This window comes from Acanthochromis polyacanthus, chromosome 22, assembly GCF_021347895.1.
Source record: "Acanthochromis polyacanthus isolate Apoly-LR-REF ecotype Palm Island chromosome 22, KAUST_Apoly_ChrSc, whole genome shotgun sequence".
NCBI lineage: Eukaryota > Metazoa > Chordata > Actinopteri > Pomacentridae > Acanthochromis > Acanthochromis polyacanthus.
The window spans coordinates 18,424,592-18,438,170 of record NC_067134.1 but is presented as its reverse complement, the minus strand read 5'-3'; the positions used below and the strand labels follow the sequence as shown (position 1 = coordinate 18,438,170).

Sequence of the window (13,579 nt, the reverse complement as noted above, 5' to 3'; positions counted from 1 at the left end):
CACCTACTAGGATACAGAATAAGGAGTAGCTGTTTATTTATTAGTCATATCTAGCTTATCCAGCATAAATCAACTTTACGTTCTACAGTGTCTCAGGAGAGCTGAGTCATATCACATTCATGAAGACATACGGCACGCTATTTGTATTTTTGTGCAGCTGAATCTCTGACTAGTGTGTAACCATTGGTCCAGTAGCACCAGTACTAGACACTGCTGCTGGTGGAACTAAAGCAGAAACCAAACTTTCCTTCAGTTTCATACAGTCCTGATTTAGACATCCCATCTAGAACTCCATCATATGCTCATAAATAACCTTCCTGTCTAAAATGAAATTTTTCGCTACAGATGCATCAGTGGGTCTGTTAACTTTTACTAAATTGACCCAAAGCAGCTTCATTATTAGAAAAAGCGTGTACTGGATGTCCTGTCAGGCTTGAGCATGTACCACCTGCACAAGCACAATAATTCACTTTGAAAAATTGTGAAATGCAAAAAAAAAAACACCTCTAAATCACAGCCTGTCAGATTCACTACCATCGACTACTTCACTGCGCATGAAATGTGTGATGTCATGTACGACACTGCAGGGATAAAGTACTTTTTGGTCTGATTTGTGCCTTTGGGACTCATAAAACAAGACAATCATTTCTAAGACACACTGACTATAAATTCTGTGACAAAATTCAACCTGAAGTGGCTCTTTAAGTGATCAACTATCAAACTGTTAAACTGCTTGTTTAATTTAAATTTAGGTGAACTTGTAGTTAACTATATTCTGTGTAGCTGTGACCGGCAGAGAAGAAGAAAGCCGAGTAATATTTTAAAATATGTCCGTCAGTGTGGATTCAAATGATAAAGCCTGATTTTATATTTGATATTTTTACAGAAAGGATGCTCAGTGACTCAGAAGCCATTGTCTTTCTAAGCTGTGCTTATAAATATTGAATAAATTCATCGATGCTTCCTTTTCTCCTCTCACCCTGTTTTTCCTCTCCATACCTTGCTTCTGTCTTTCTGTTTCCTGGTCTTTTTTGTCGCCTCAGGCTTTGATCTGGGTCGCCTGCAGATCTCCAAGGAAAGAGTCAATGACGTTATTCTGCCCAAATGGGCCAAGTCCCCCGAGGACTTCATCTACAAACACCGCAAAGCTCTGGTGAGATGCAGTTTTAATTCTGCTGCTGCAGTATGATGTCAGTCTACAGGGATTATTCCCACGAGAGACAGAGTGCAAGAAGGAAATTGTGCAGCATTGTTGCCTGTGATTATAACTAATCCTAACATCTACTTGTAGCTGCATGCATATTTTTGGAATGGTAGTACTATAACCTCAGTGTTTGTTTCTGTAACAGGAGTCAGAGTATGTATCCGCCCACCTTCATGAGTGGATCGATCTGATCTTTGGTTACAAACAGAGGGGCCCTGCAGCGGTGGAGGCTCTCAACGTCTTTTACTACTGCACCTATGAGGGTAAACATCCACAGCCGCCATCATGGTGTCGTGTCACATCCTGCTTTTGATCATTCCTCAGTTTTCATCAGCAGTATCTTCCTCATATGCAGCATTGTGTGTGTTCAAAATGCAACGGCTTGTTTACAAAATGATCGCCTGAACAGGGAGGGACATATTGTATTTCCTCAAATAGTCACCGGGGACTTATTTACCTCAATTCCTGAAGATAAACGGCATTAATTTGAGGACCGGATTTACTTTCAGTTCCCTCTGTTCATTATTAGTCAACATATTGAAGTGTAAAACCTTGTTTCCATCTGTGCCTGCTGCTGCCAAGTTTCTGCACTAAGCTGTTAATGCTGCAGAGAGTAGGGACTCGATGTTGACAGAAAACTGCATGGATTTCCCAGAGCAACTTCTTTATTAAACGAGCGGAGCATCACCATGTAGACAACTGCATCGACCCTCCGCACTCGTGTAGCGGCTTCACTCATCTAACATGAGGGTAAACAAAACACAACCTGAGCAGCTGAACTGTAAACATAGAACAGCTCATTATGACAGAACTATTTTCAATAACGTTAATAAGCGCTGAAAACACAAAATTTGTCCAACACAGGATGCTACAGTACAAACTGAACACCAGTTTGTGTCGGCTGCATCCTTGGCTATTGACAACCAGGTTTGATTTGAGGAAATACGATAAGTACAGATGAATATAAATAAACCCCTTGTTCCAAACATTCAGGCAAACAAATCTATTCAAATAAATGAGATTTGTATCAGCAAACATGTCTGAATTTGGTGTTGATCTGTGTCATAATGTGAAAAATAAAAAACGGTGGCGATTACATAGATATTTTTACTTCTACACATGGATGAAGAGTCTACTTCTGGAGGCGTTTAACACAATCAGATTGCGATAATGCAGTCCAAACTTCTGCCTTTGTAAATGTACTATATTGAATTTTGGTTTTATGTTTCAGGGGCCGTGGACTTGGACGCCATCACCGATGAAAAGGAGCGTAAGGCTCTGGAGGGAATGATCAGCAACTTTGGTCAGACACCCTGCCAGCTGCTCAAGGTATATGAATGATATACTTGACGTTAAATAACCTTCTGTCTCCCAATTAGTCTTTGGGTATGTTTTGCTACTGTTCCATTTTTGCTCTTTGTGGGCTCATTTCTTACTGCAGTATAAACAACCATAGCTAAAAGGGGTGAGAACTCTCTTTTATTGTGCAGTATAACTTGGTTACAATGCCATTTATCGTAAAAAAAGAAAAACTTGAAATCTTTGGTCTTGCTTTGCAAAAGCTGGAATCAACATGTACAACAGTTTTTGAAGTGCCAACACTGGGATAAAATGGTGGCTCTACAGAGTATAGATATTTTCGGAATTCCATTTCTACATTTTGTGTGTTTCCATGCACATTTACCTACACAACCTGCACTTCAGCCCAAAAGTTGCTGGATTGTTGTCATGTGACTGTCATGTGGTCTGAGTCACCAATGACACCTCAGTTGTGCCGAGAAGTGCAGAATTTTTCTGTTTTTCTTACAGGATCTGGTATAAATGGTGTATTTTTGCCAGATTTAAAAAAAAACAAAACATGTAGAATAAAGTGATTTTCATGAAATATCACAATTAAGCTTAGATTTGGTTAATTTTCACCTACATAATGTCAGAAAGGACCACCAGGAGGTTGAAACTCTGTCGTTTGTTTTTGCAGGTTCTTCTTTTTTTCATAAGTGTCTTTCAAAGTCCCAGGTTCAGAGGGTTGGTGACTGAAATCTGTAAAGTTCTGTATGTGTGCTGATGATTTAGACTTTACTCATGTGTGTCTCTATTCAGGAGCCCCATCCAGTGCGTCTGTCTCAGGAGGAAGTGGAGAAGAGGAAGGCTCAGCTGGACTCGTGTCCTCTCAACATGTTTGAACACCTCGGCGATCTCAAGTCCTTCTTTGTTGAGGTTTGATTGCTCCACCTCCAGTTTACATACCAGTAAAACTGAATGGAATTATTTTCTCAGCCTGTGGAATGCTATAAACTAAAACAGAATGCTGGTCAGCCAATGACTTTTCATTAAATATCTCCCTCCCCTCATGTTACAGGGCATCAGTGACAGCGTGCCGCTGATTAAAGCTGTGGTCCCAAAGAATCAGTCTCATTCCTTCATCACTCAGGGGAGTCCTGACACCATGGTGAGCCTTGGTTCCCTTTTTATAACACTCCTTTTTGATTTTATGCTGCTAATATAAAGTTTAAGGGGAAAAATGAATGAACAGGACACTAAACAGTGAAGCCTTTGTGGCGTTTCCAGGTGACGGTGAGTCAGAACTGCCTGGTCGGGACTCACGGCTGGCTGCCTTACAACAAGAACATCTCCAACTACTTCACCTTCATTAAGGATCCTACCGTGTCCAACACCAAGTGAGAACACAGTACATGTGAAAATGCAGCACATTCACAGTAGATCGGCTCACTGCTGTAATGATGTAATGCTGCATCTGACACCAGTTTGTGTCCTAAAATTCTCCTAGAACCCAGCGTTTCCTGTCAGGACCTTTCGCCCCCGGTGTGGAGGTCACAGCAGGGCTGTTTGTGGTCTCTCACGACGGGAAGCTGCTCTTCAGTGGCGGCCACTGGGACAACAGCCTCCGGGTCACATCGCTGGTCAAGGGCAAAACCGTGGGACAGCACATCCGACACATGGGTAGGAAAAGTCTGCATCTGGACTTGCTAGATTTAGTTTCTGTAAATAAGCTCAGTGATTGTTCTTGCTAATCTTGTGTCTCTGTATGTTAAAACTTTATACAAAAGCACAGTTTGTTATAAAGATTTGTCCCTCTGTATGTGTTTTGCTGCACTCAGTCTTTCTCTTCATCTCTCCTTTAGACATTGTGACCTGCTTGTCAACAGACCACTGTGGCATCCACCTGATCTCTGGCTCCAGAGACACAACCTGCATGGTGTGGCAGGTTCTGCAGCAGGTCAGGAGAGCCGAGACTCACTAGCACAGCACGAGACAAAGAAAATACACGCTTACAATGCACTTTTTTTTTTTACTGCTTTTACAAAATGATTTTTATATTTATATTGTGACTCTGATGCTGCCAGTCTAACATTTACTAGGAGGGATTTTTACAGCTCTGGACACAAACTCTGGTCACAAAGACAAGCTGAGGGAAAGTCAGAAGGTTCCTGCTGTTCGCCTCATCACAAATTAAAAGAAGAAAACATTTGTAATTCGTTATAAAATCCTAAAATCACACCCAACTAACTGATAACTGATGAAGGCAGCAAGAATTGGAGTAATGAAGTCACTACTAAGAGAACAAACAGCATGAATGTGTGAATAATCTTTTCTAAGTCTAAAGAAGAAGGGATGGATCTGAGAGAAAGACACAAATGAAACGCCACTCAGAGATCTGGGACCTCTTTTGTAACATAGGGAGATTTTAGGCTTAAAGCAGGCATAAAATGATCGGTATTATTTCTAGAGCTGTGAGGAGTGATTGTGATGATCTCTGATCTGGAGGCATTAAGACCTTCATCTCAGGTGAGCAGCTGGTCAGTAGAGACTTCAACCAGAGCAGCTTCAGTACCAAGAATAATGTGACTGGTTAGTGATCTGATTCCATTCATTAAAGCATTCAGTCGTATCCAGACGATTATTCCTATAATCCCAGATAAAAGTAGCAGCTTTTAAAGTGGTTACTTAAAACACTGGGATCAAGGGAGGGTTTCTTAAAAAGGTGGCTATTATCTAAATGATCTCAAATCTCTGGACAAACTTTCTCAGTAGCTTCTTTTAAAAACCATGCAGGGATACAATGAGTTGTGCACATGAAGGAATTTAAATGTTTTTCCAAAGAGATTTCTTGAAGTGAGTCAGCTGGGAAGGAGAATGAGATTTTCTGGAGGAAATAAGTCGACTGCTAAGACTTTATCATGAAAATAATTCAGTTTTACAGTGATTGTAAACATAAAAGTAAACAACCAGTATTCATTGTTGCTGTCACATTCCATAAGTAATGAAGTTACTGCATGCTCACTTAAGTCTGTGTACGTTTTAACAAAGATAACCAACTGATCAGCTATAAAGTGGACCCCTCAGTGACTTTATTCTCTTCTTGTCAGCTGATGCGATACATTACATTCACTTTGCTTCTTCTTCTTCCCTGCAGGGTGGAGCTCCTGTTGGTCTTTATCCCAAACCCATTCAGGTGTTGTACGGACACACAGATGAGGTGGTCAGCGTCAGTATCAGCACAGAGCTGGATATGGCTGTCTCTGGATCACGGGTAGGAGCAAACACCACACTGCTCCTCTTTGGTAGCTTTTGCTGTATTTCTTGTCATCCTGCCCACTAATACAAATCGGAGGGAACGAGGGAATAAGACAGAGAATGGTGTCATGCTGGAGATCGGATGGTGTGTGTTACTGATAAACGATTCAAATCGCATGCTAAGTTAATGAGCTGGAAAATGGGGTTCAGACTGAAGGTCAGAGGATGTTTGTCATGCAGGTTTTTGAAGACAGAGAGCTCTGTGGGGCCTTAAACATGGTTGTTATGTGGTTATTTAGGATTTGAAGCTGTACTCACTGCATTTTTCTGTCTATAAAATGTTTTCAGCCTCAATCTAAGTGGAAACAAATGTGGACCTGAGCACTAAAAGCTTATATTCATTGTGTCACTGCTCCAGCTAGAACAATACAGCACTACTGGAATTCAGTTTTTGGTGCTTTTCTTGCTAACAAATGGGTTTTTTTAATTACCACCCGAAGAATGTAGGCCATACAACCCTGTGTGTGTGTTATTAGCAGCGTCTTTCCTTCTACTGTGCTGCAGGATGGGACGGTGATCATCCACACGGTGCGTCGGGGTCAGTACATGCGCTGCTTGCGGCCGCCGTGCGACAGCTCCCTGCCGCTGTCAATCCTCCACCTGGCCGTGTCCTGGGAGGGTCACCTGCTGGTTCACACCTGCCTGGAGGGCAAAGCGACACTCAAGGTGCCTGCACAGCTTTGTCACACACAAACACACACTGCATAAGAAGAGGTAGAACTTGTGAAAGACGACCGAATCTCACCTTGTCAGACTGCATGTAGGAAGAAGTGGATCAGAGTTGTGTGACGGGCAAATGTCCAAGAGATTCAACAAACATCTTTTCCATGAGCTAAGATTTTCAGGAAGCGTCCCATTCAGAAGCAGCTAGCCTTTTTGTTGCTGGCTGGACCAAAGCTGCATTCTTTCAAACAGTTTTTATTATTTCAGTCTGTAAAATCTCAGCAGTTGTTGGTTAACTTCTTACTGTGCTTTGTTTCTTCTCAGGATAAAAATGCTCTGCACCTCTACTCTGTCAACGGGAAGCACCTCTGCAGTGAGCCTCTGAAGGAGAAGGTGACAGATATGTGTGTTTCAGGGGAGTATGTGGTCATCGGCAGCGAGCAGGGATACCTGTCCATCCGTGACCTCTACAGGTAAACTACCACACACCTTTTTTTAAAGCTTATTGGACCTAATTTCACAACGGTCCATTTTCTCAAAGGCCCCATGTTATACTTCGACCCCAGAATGTTTATTTTAACTTTTAGCTCAAAATACTGCAAAGCTTGTTCATTTTGTCATGGATGTCATCCATCTGGTTTTAGCCCTGCTCTAAATAGGCAGCACCTCCCTCTGAGTTTGCTTTGTTCAATTTGTAACTAAGAGAAACTCAAAGGAGGCTGTCAAGGTCACGAAACTTAAGAAAAACGTCATATACAGGGTTCCCTCTTCTATCACAGGGGTTACCTTAAATTTACCTGTGTACCTGCATGCAGACATTAACCGTCTCTGTCTCTCCTGTGCAGCCTGTCTCTGTGTTCAGAGCCGATGGCCATGCGGGTGCCGGTTCGTTGTGTGTCGGTCACTAAGGAGCAGAGCCACGTCCTGGTGGGCCTGCAGGACGGGAAGCTGATCATCGTGGGCGTGGGGAAGCCGGCGGAGGTAAAGAACTCGCTGCGGAACTACATCGCTCAGAGCCTTGAGGGATCGCCGCTCATGGCCTCCCCGCTGCTGGCCCCTCTCCGAGCTCGCTCACCGACCCGCCTGCTGCACCAGCGAGACCAGCTGGTGTTCAGCCCCACTTCCTGCTCCCACAAACCCTAGCGGCTCTAGATCCTCCCTCCCCTTTCGTTGCTGTAGATCCGACACACACACATATCTCCCACACGGTCACCTCTCCGTCTCAGGGATGGTTGTCGCCCACAGTCAATCATTTGGCTTCACTCCTCCCTCCTCAAACGCACACTGACATCTGAGCCTCACAGATTTAACACATTCCTTCAGAACAGAACCACAACTGTGATACGAAAACAACTCTGTGTGCTTACCTCATTCTGTTTCAAAATATTCGGCATCTGTGCAATATTTGACTTGATTTGGCCGTCGACGTAGGAAAACCTCCATCCGATGCTGTTTACCTGAAGTGTTATTAAGTTCTGTGTTTGAGTGTGCTCTCCAAACTGTAACAAAACATGCTGTGAATCAAACTTAACTCTAATTAACGCTTCTGCAAACTCAAGCCATATTACCAGTGTAGCTACAATCTAATACCACTAATAATCTCAAGCTAGACTTTAATGTTTTGATAATGTAAATAGTGTGTCGGTGCAGATGTAGGGCTTTGATACAGGCAGCCTCCCTCTGAATAGTTTGATCTGAATCATTGCACCTTCCTGCTTTTCATCTTTTTTTTTTTGCTCAAATTGACTCACACAAAAGTGAATCAAGCTTTGATTTTTTTTCCTTTATTACCTCACAGGCTCCAATGAACTAATCAATCACTCATGAATCATATTCCTCCTCCTTTTCCCCTCCTCTCCTTTTGTTTCCTTTGACTTCACACTTTTCTTTCCCCACTCTCCCCCTTCCTTCCTTCCTTCCTTCCTTCCTCCTCTTCCTGCACTCTTCCCAGATGCGTTCGGGCCAGATCACACGGAAGCTGTGGGGCTCCAGCAAGAGACTGACTCAGATCTCCTCGGGGGAGACGGTGTACAACACCCAGCACGACCACCACTGACCCATCCCCGAGCCCTAAACCGTCCCTCATTCCTCACCTCCATGTCTGTCCACCACCAAACAGGTCGCCTCACGTTGTCCGATTATCCCGTCAGTTCCTCCATCAGCTCTCCTGTTTAGCAGGTGGTGGGTTTTGGTTCTGAGGTGCAGCAAAACATCACCATAATTGTGTCGGTGTGTTTTATGGGGTGTGTATTCCTGCTTTGAACTGACTGTCCGGCGCTGGCGCTGCGGTTTCAAAGCAGGAGTAGCATCAGAATCCACAAAGCCACACCACTTCCCTCCTCATTTACATCACGCCACGCCTGATTTGATGGGATCGGTCGCATATCTGTACGTGTGTGTGAGTGTGCGGCGTATTGCCGTGCCCGACCCGAAAATATTGTTTAAAGTGGCCTTTCTGTGCCCCCTTAGTTTGCCTTGGGTGCAGACAGGCGGGCCTGTGCTCTGTAGGCCGAGACTTTTCATGGTTGCCTCAAAGCTGCCACCCAGCAGCCTTATGCAGTAAGACAGCTCCACCACACACAAGACCAAACTCTCTGCCTTTTCTATGGGTTTTTATATGTGTGTGTGTGTGTGTGTGTGTGTTGTTTTTTTTATGTTTGTTTCTTTGTTTTTAGTTTCTGTGTTGTTGTTTTTTGATAAATTAATGCATGTGCACAGCGACTTGGCATGGCAGTGTGGTTCATTCTGAGATTAAGTAGGAAACTGAGGATTTTTTTTTTTTTTTTTTAACATTTGGATATAGCTGACTTGTTTTAGTTGAGAGGATTACCACCTGTCTTTAATGTTTTAATGTGAGCATATCATTTAAGATGTAGTTTAAAAAAGTTCACTACAAGTTAAACACTACATTCTCAAACATGACAAGCTTCCGTGTGAAGGTTTATCACAGCGGTGCAGAGAAAAAGCAACTTTCAAGTCTCTCCGTGCTCCATTGAATGTTTTTAAGTTACTTGAATCCGTGTTTATTTATGAGTAAGAGTAGCAGTTTTTTAAATCGGACACCAGTGTGGCATGTTTTGAAACTCTTCTGACTGTTCAGATGCCTGGAAAAAAGAAAGAGAAAGAAGGAATCCTCAAGGGCTTTATGAGATGTCAGTGTTAACAGCAATACAGCTCCTTCATCGTGTGCCTGTCGGTGCTTTCTTCCTATTTCCCCTCAGCCAGCCCTCTATCTGCAGTCTTCCTGTAGCTGAACCAAGACAGTAAATGTCCCCTAAATCCCTCCTCCTCCTCCCCCCTGAAAGCCTTTAGCTCCCATCATCCTCCTCTGTTCTTTTTACATCTCATTCTCCTCCCCGCTCTTTGTGAAGTGACTGATTTCAGAGGAGTTTTTTGTGGCATCGAGAGCGTTTGCATGCCTTGTTTCGGTTGTGTTGTGTGTGTGAATGAATGGGATTTCTTTACTCTGTAATATGAGTCATAAAAATGCCACAGTGGGAAGCTTCTGTGGACGCGACTGATTGATTCATATTTTTGCACCATATCTGTATGCGTGTGTGTGTGTGTGTGTGTGTGTGTGTGTGAGGACATGCCAGTGAAGCATGGGTTTATTTTGCATTGCCAAATATTTGACTTCTTCATACATGTTGACATCTCTGATTCTGTGATTGTTCCTGGTTCATTGTTGGACACACGGTTGCTCTAACAGTTGTCTCTTTTTTTGTTCCCCCCCTGATTTTATATTTTTATTTAAATGTCACAGCAAGGTGGAGTGCAAAGACCAATCTGTGTCCTTCTTTAAGAGATTTCTCTGAAAGGTGCATCCAGTGTTTAGTTTTTTTTCTCCCCTTTGGTTCATCCACATTTGTCGTACAGACAACAGACCACAGTTTGAGTTGTTCCATGACTGCAACAAACAGAGTGCCTTTATCCCAGTGTGGTGTTAATGTAGAGCTAGATTCCTCTCAGCTTCCTGTCCCCGACCTTAGCGGAAATCAGCATTCCACAAGTTAAACCTCCACAGTTTTGACGGGAACCAAGAATGCAGGACTTCAAAGAAAAAATCTAAAAGTACTCTTTTGTGTCTTAGCTACGTTCTCTGTGACTGTCACCAAAATGGATGTGTGTATATCTGTGATTATTTATGAATACAGTATATAATGTACAGCATGATTTTTATTTCAGCGTCTTTGAAATGTACTTTTGCACTTTCCAGGTACTAAATTGTAACAAATTGTTTTAACTTGGCTCCCTAATCTGTACAAACTGCTTTGTATACACAAGTGGAAAATGATCATTAAAGTCTTGTCTAAATTTAAATGTTAGTTTCTTATTTATCTGAACTGTTGAAATAAATGAAGAGTGGGTTGTTTAAAGGAAACACAAACATGCAGATATGTTATATGCAAAGTTTTCTTCCCACACAAGCAGATGGCTTGGTAGGAAAGCAAAATATCACTTGCTGAATGTCATGTTACCATACAATTTAACAATGTTTCCTAAATATACCGCATTGTAGGCTGCAGTCCTCTGACAGTTGTGTTACCAAAAATGACTTTGTAAAGACTATGGCGTTGTAATGCCACATTTGTCCCAAAGGGAACAGAGGTGTAGCTGTGTTCCACATTTCACGAGAAGATGACATTATAAAGCGTAAATACCCCTGTACACCAAAAGTACTTAAGCAACATGAAATTTACATGCTTTTTCCCATTGTGTTTTGAGTCTTGCTTTTATTCTGAAGGATGTGTACACCGATACACAAAAGTGAATAAGTCTGTGAGTGCCGGGAAATTGTTGTTTGTCCTATGGCGGTCTATGTTGATGAAGTTCCTAATAAAGATGCGGCAGTGATACTTTAAAAAAAGGTTGCAAATATTTTTCACGTTAAATGAATCAAAAAACGTCTCTTTCCTCCCTCTGCTGCAGCTCCCTGTTACTGTGGAAAATGAATGAGTACTTAATAAAGATATATTCATTTTATTTTGTTAGTTTTTAAAATGTAATTTCAAATTTGAAGATTATGTGCTCTTGTAAAATCAAATAAAACTAAGAAAATACGTGTCCGAAGAAAACGGAACGTTTAACGCGACATGGGCTGGTTTACAACAAACAAGCATCAGCTGCAGCTGATCCACCTCCACTTTCTCACATACAGCCTCAATACAAAGCAGGAGGCGCCACCTCGTGGTCGTAGGAGCAACCAACAAACAGGAAACTCCTCCTGCAGACGTGGAGGCAGAGTAGTTCACTTGTTGGCTTTTAAAGACCCAGAGAATATCGAGTTCTGCCTCCAGTGAATGAGCAGCAGAGTCCTGTTAAGAAAAAAAGCTTACAGTACGTGGTATTCCCAAATAGTCTCCCATCCAAGTACTGACCAGGCCCGACCTTGCTTTGCGTCCGAGATCAGACAAGATGAGGCGTATTCAGGCTGGTATGGCCGTAAGCAGTAGACCCAGGAATCAACCACAGTTTTCTGGATGCTGTGGTAAGACATGCTGTCATAATTTCAAATTTTTAGAGCTTCTTCAACCTGAAATAAACACTTAAATTGAATGAACACGTCCTTTTCAGGAGCCTGTCTGTGTGACTCTGTTGTCCATGATGTGATATGAGCTGATTTATTGTCTCTGATGTGTCTCAAACGTTTTCATGTTGGACTCAAGGTGAAGCTACAATCAATACCTTGTTGTGTAACGGCGGCTCTTTACTGCCGTGGTGGACAAAGTGTGTGAGTCTGTTCAGAGCTTCAAGTCACGTTCACATGGACATCAGGACTCAAATGATGGACATGTAGAAAAGGTCCCATCGTTCCTAACACTGTCGCTTACGGCCATACCAGCCTGAATACGCCCGATCTCGTCTGATCTCGGAAGCTAAGCAGGGTCGGGCCTGGTTAGTACTTGGATGGGAGACCGCCTGGGAATACCAGGTGCTGTAAGCTTTTTACTTCTCTTCACAACCTCAACAGGACTCTGCTGCTCATTCACTGGACACAGCTTCTGCTGTCTTTTTGTAGTGATGACTGATTGACGCTTTGCTGAAGCTTACACACTTTGTTCAAAACATGCTTCATTACTGGAGGCTTCAATGACACGCAGAGCTCCAGTAGGACATCTAGTGGTCAATAAAATCAAGTGCAGTCGAGACAAAAATACAGATTATTTGATGGATTTTGGTAGTACGTCTTGGGGTTCATTGGTAAAGAGGGTGTGCTTATGGAACTGGTCATCAGTTTTTATTAAGAAACAGTTTAGCCACAGTTTTTGTACGCGAGCGGTTTCTTCTTTTACAGACTATTTCCCCAGCCTTGGAAAAAACCCGTTCACACGGCACAGATGAGGCTGGGGTACACAGGAAATGTTTGGCTACATTACACAGGTTTGGGTAAACAGTGTTGTGGGTGGTCCAGTATGTCAGCGGCTCTGCACTTGTTTCCAGAGGACATCAGCCAGGTACCGGTTCACTTCCACAGTTGCATTCGTAGTTTGTCAGACTCTGTTTGCATCTTGATCCAAAAGTCATTCCTTATTCATAATAGAAGAAAAAATAAATACACGTGGAGGCTGCTGCTGGATCCACAAGTGTAGCAAACTACCAGTCAACTGTTAGATAGATAGATAGACAGACAGACTGCCTGGCCAAAAAAAGTCCCCACCTGGATTTAATGCAGCAAATAGGTAAGAGCCTTCCATTGGATAATTACTGCAGTGATGAATGTGTTTCAGCTGCAACAACTTCTTTAATCCTAGCTGATGCAGTGAGGAGCTTCTCAGTTCTTAAACAACCGTGTCGGATGCGTGCAGAAACATGCTGCAGATGTTTTATCGCTCGGTGGTCTCCAGCGTCCGCTTCCACGCTGCAGTTTGCAGGCTGAAGGCAGCCGACACTAACAGACTTAACAGTCTCATCAGGAGAGCTGGCTCTGTCCTGGGGGTTGAGCTGGAGTCTGTGGTGGAGACGTCAGATGCTGAGGAAGCTGCTCAGCATCACGGACAACACCTCTCACCCCCTGCATGCCACGCTGACGTCCTGTCAGAGCTCCTTCAGTCACACACTGAGACCACTGAGACGCACCACAGAACCACACAGGAGGTCTTTCCTACCTGTGGAAAT

At 43.0% G+C, this 13,579-nt stretch overlaps 1 protein-coding gene, 1 non-coding gene and 1 pseudogene across 6 annotated transcripts in view; 2 read left to right on the top strand and 1 right to left on the bottom strand.

Annotated features, from left to right (window-relative positions):
- Window positions 1-10,783, top strand: part of nbeal1 (neurobeachin-like 1) — a 53,461-nt gene extending 42,678 nt beyond the window's left edge. For 3 of the 5 annotated variants that reach the window (XM_051942160.1, XM_051942156.1, XM_051942157.1), the window contains 12 exons: window positions 1,044-1,153; window positions 1,350-1,467; window positions 2,436-2,533; window positions 3,305-3,421; window positions 3,564-3,653; window positions 3,773-3,882; window positions 3,993-4,165; window positions 4,348-4,442; window positions 5,640-5,756; window positions 6,305-6,466; window positions 6,788-6,936; window positions 7,309-10,783. In XM_051942160.1, the coding sequence (XP_051798120.1) occupies window positions 1,044-1,153; window positions 1,350-1,467; window positions 2,436-2,533; window positions 3,305-3,421; window positions 3,564-3,653; window positions 3,773-3,882; window positions 3,993-4,165; window positions 4,348-4,442; window positions 5,640-5,756; window positions 6,305-6,466; window positions 6,788-6,936; window positions 7,309-7,606 (1,637 nt within the window). In that variant the 3' untranslated portion in view covers window positions 7,607-10,783. The remainder of the gene's footprint in view (window positions 1-1,043; window positions 1,154-1,349; window positions 1,468-2,435; window positions 2,534-3,304; window positions 3,422-3,563; window positions 3,654-3,772; window positions 3,883-3,992; window positions 4,166-4,347; window positions 4,443-5,639; window positions 5,757-6,304; window positions 6,467-6,787; window positions 6,937-7,308) is intronic. The other 2 variants (XM_051942161.1, XM_051942158.1) reach the window with 1 other exon arrangement.
- Window positions 10,784-11,792: 1,009 nt separating this feature from the next.
- LOC127532221 (uncharacterized) lies at window positions 11,793-11,911 on the bottom strand (annotated as a pseudogene).
- Window positions 11,912-12,288: 377 nt separating this feature from the next.
- LOC127532228 (5S ribosomal RNA) lies at window positions 12,289-12,407 on the top strand. Its single transcript, XR_007939626.1, has one exon. It is a non-coding gene; the product is annotated as a 5S ribosomal RNA (ribosomal RNA).
- The last annotated feature ends 1,172 nt before the right edge of the window (window positions 12,408-13,579 follow it).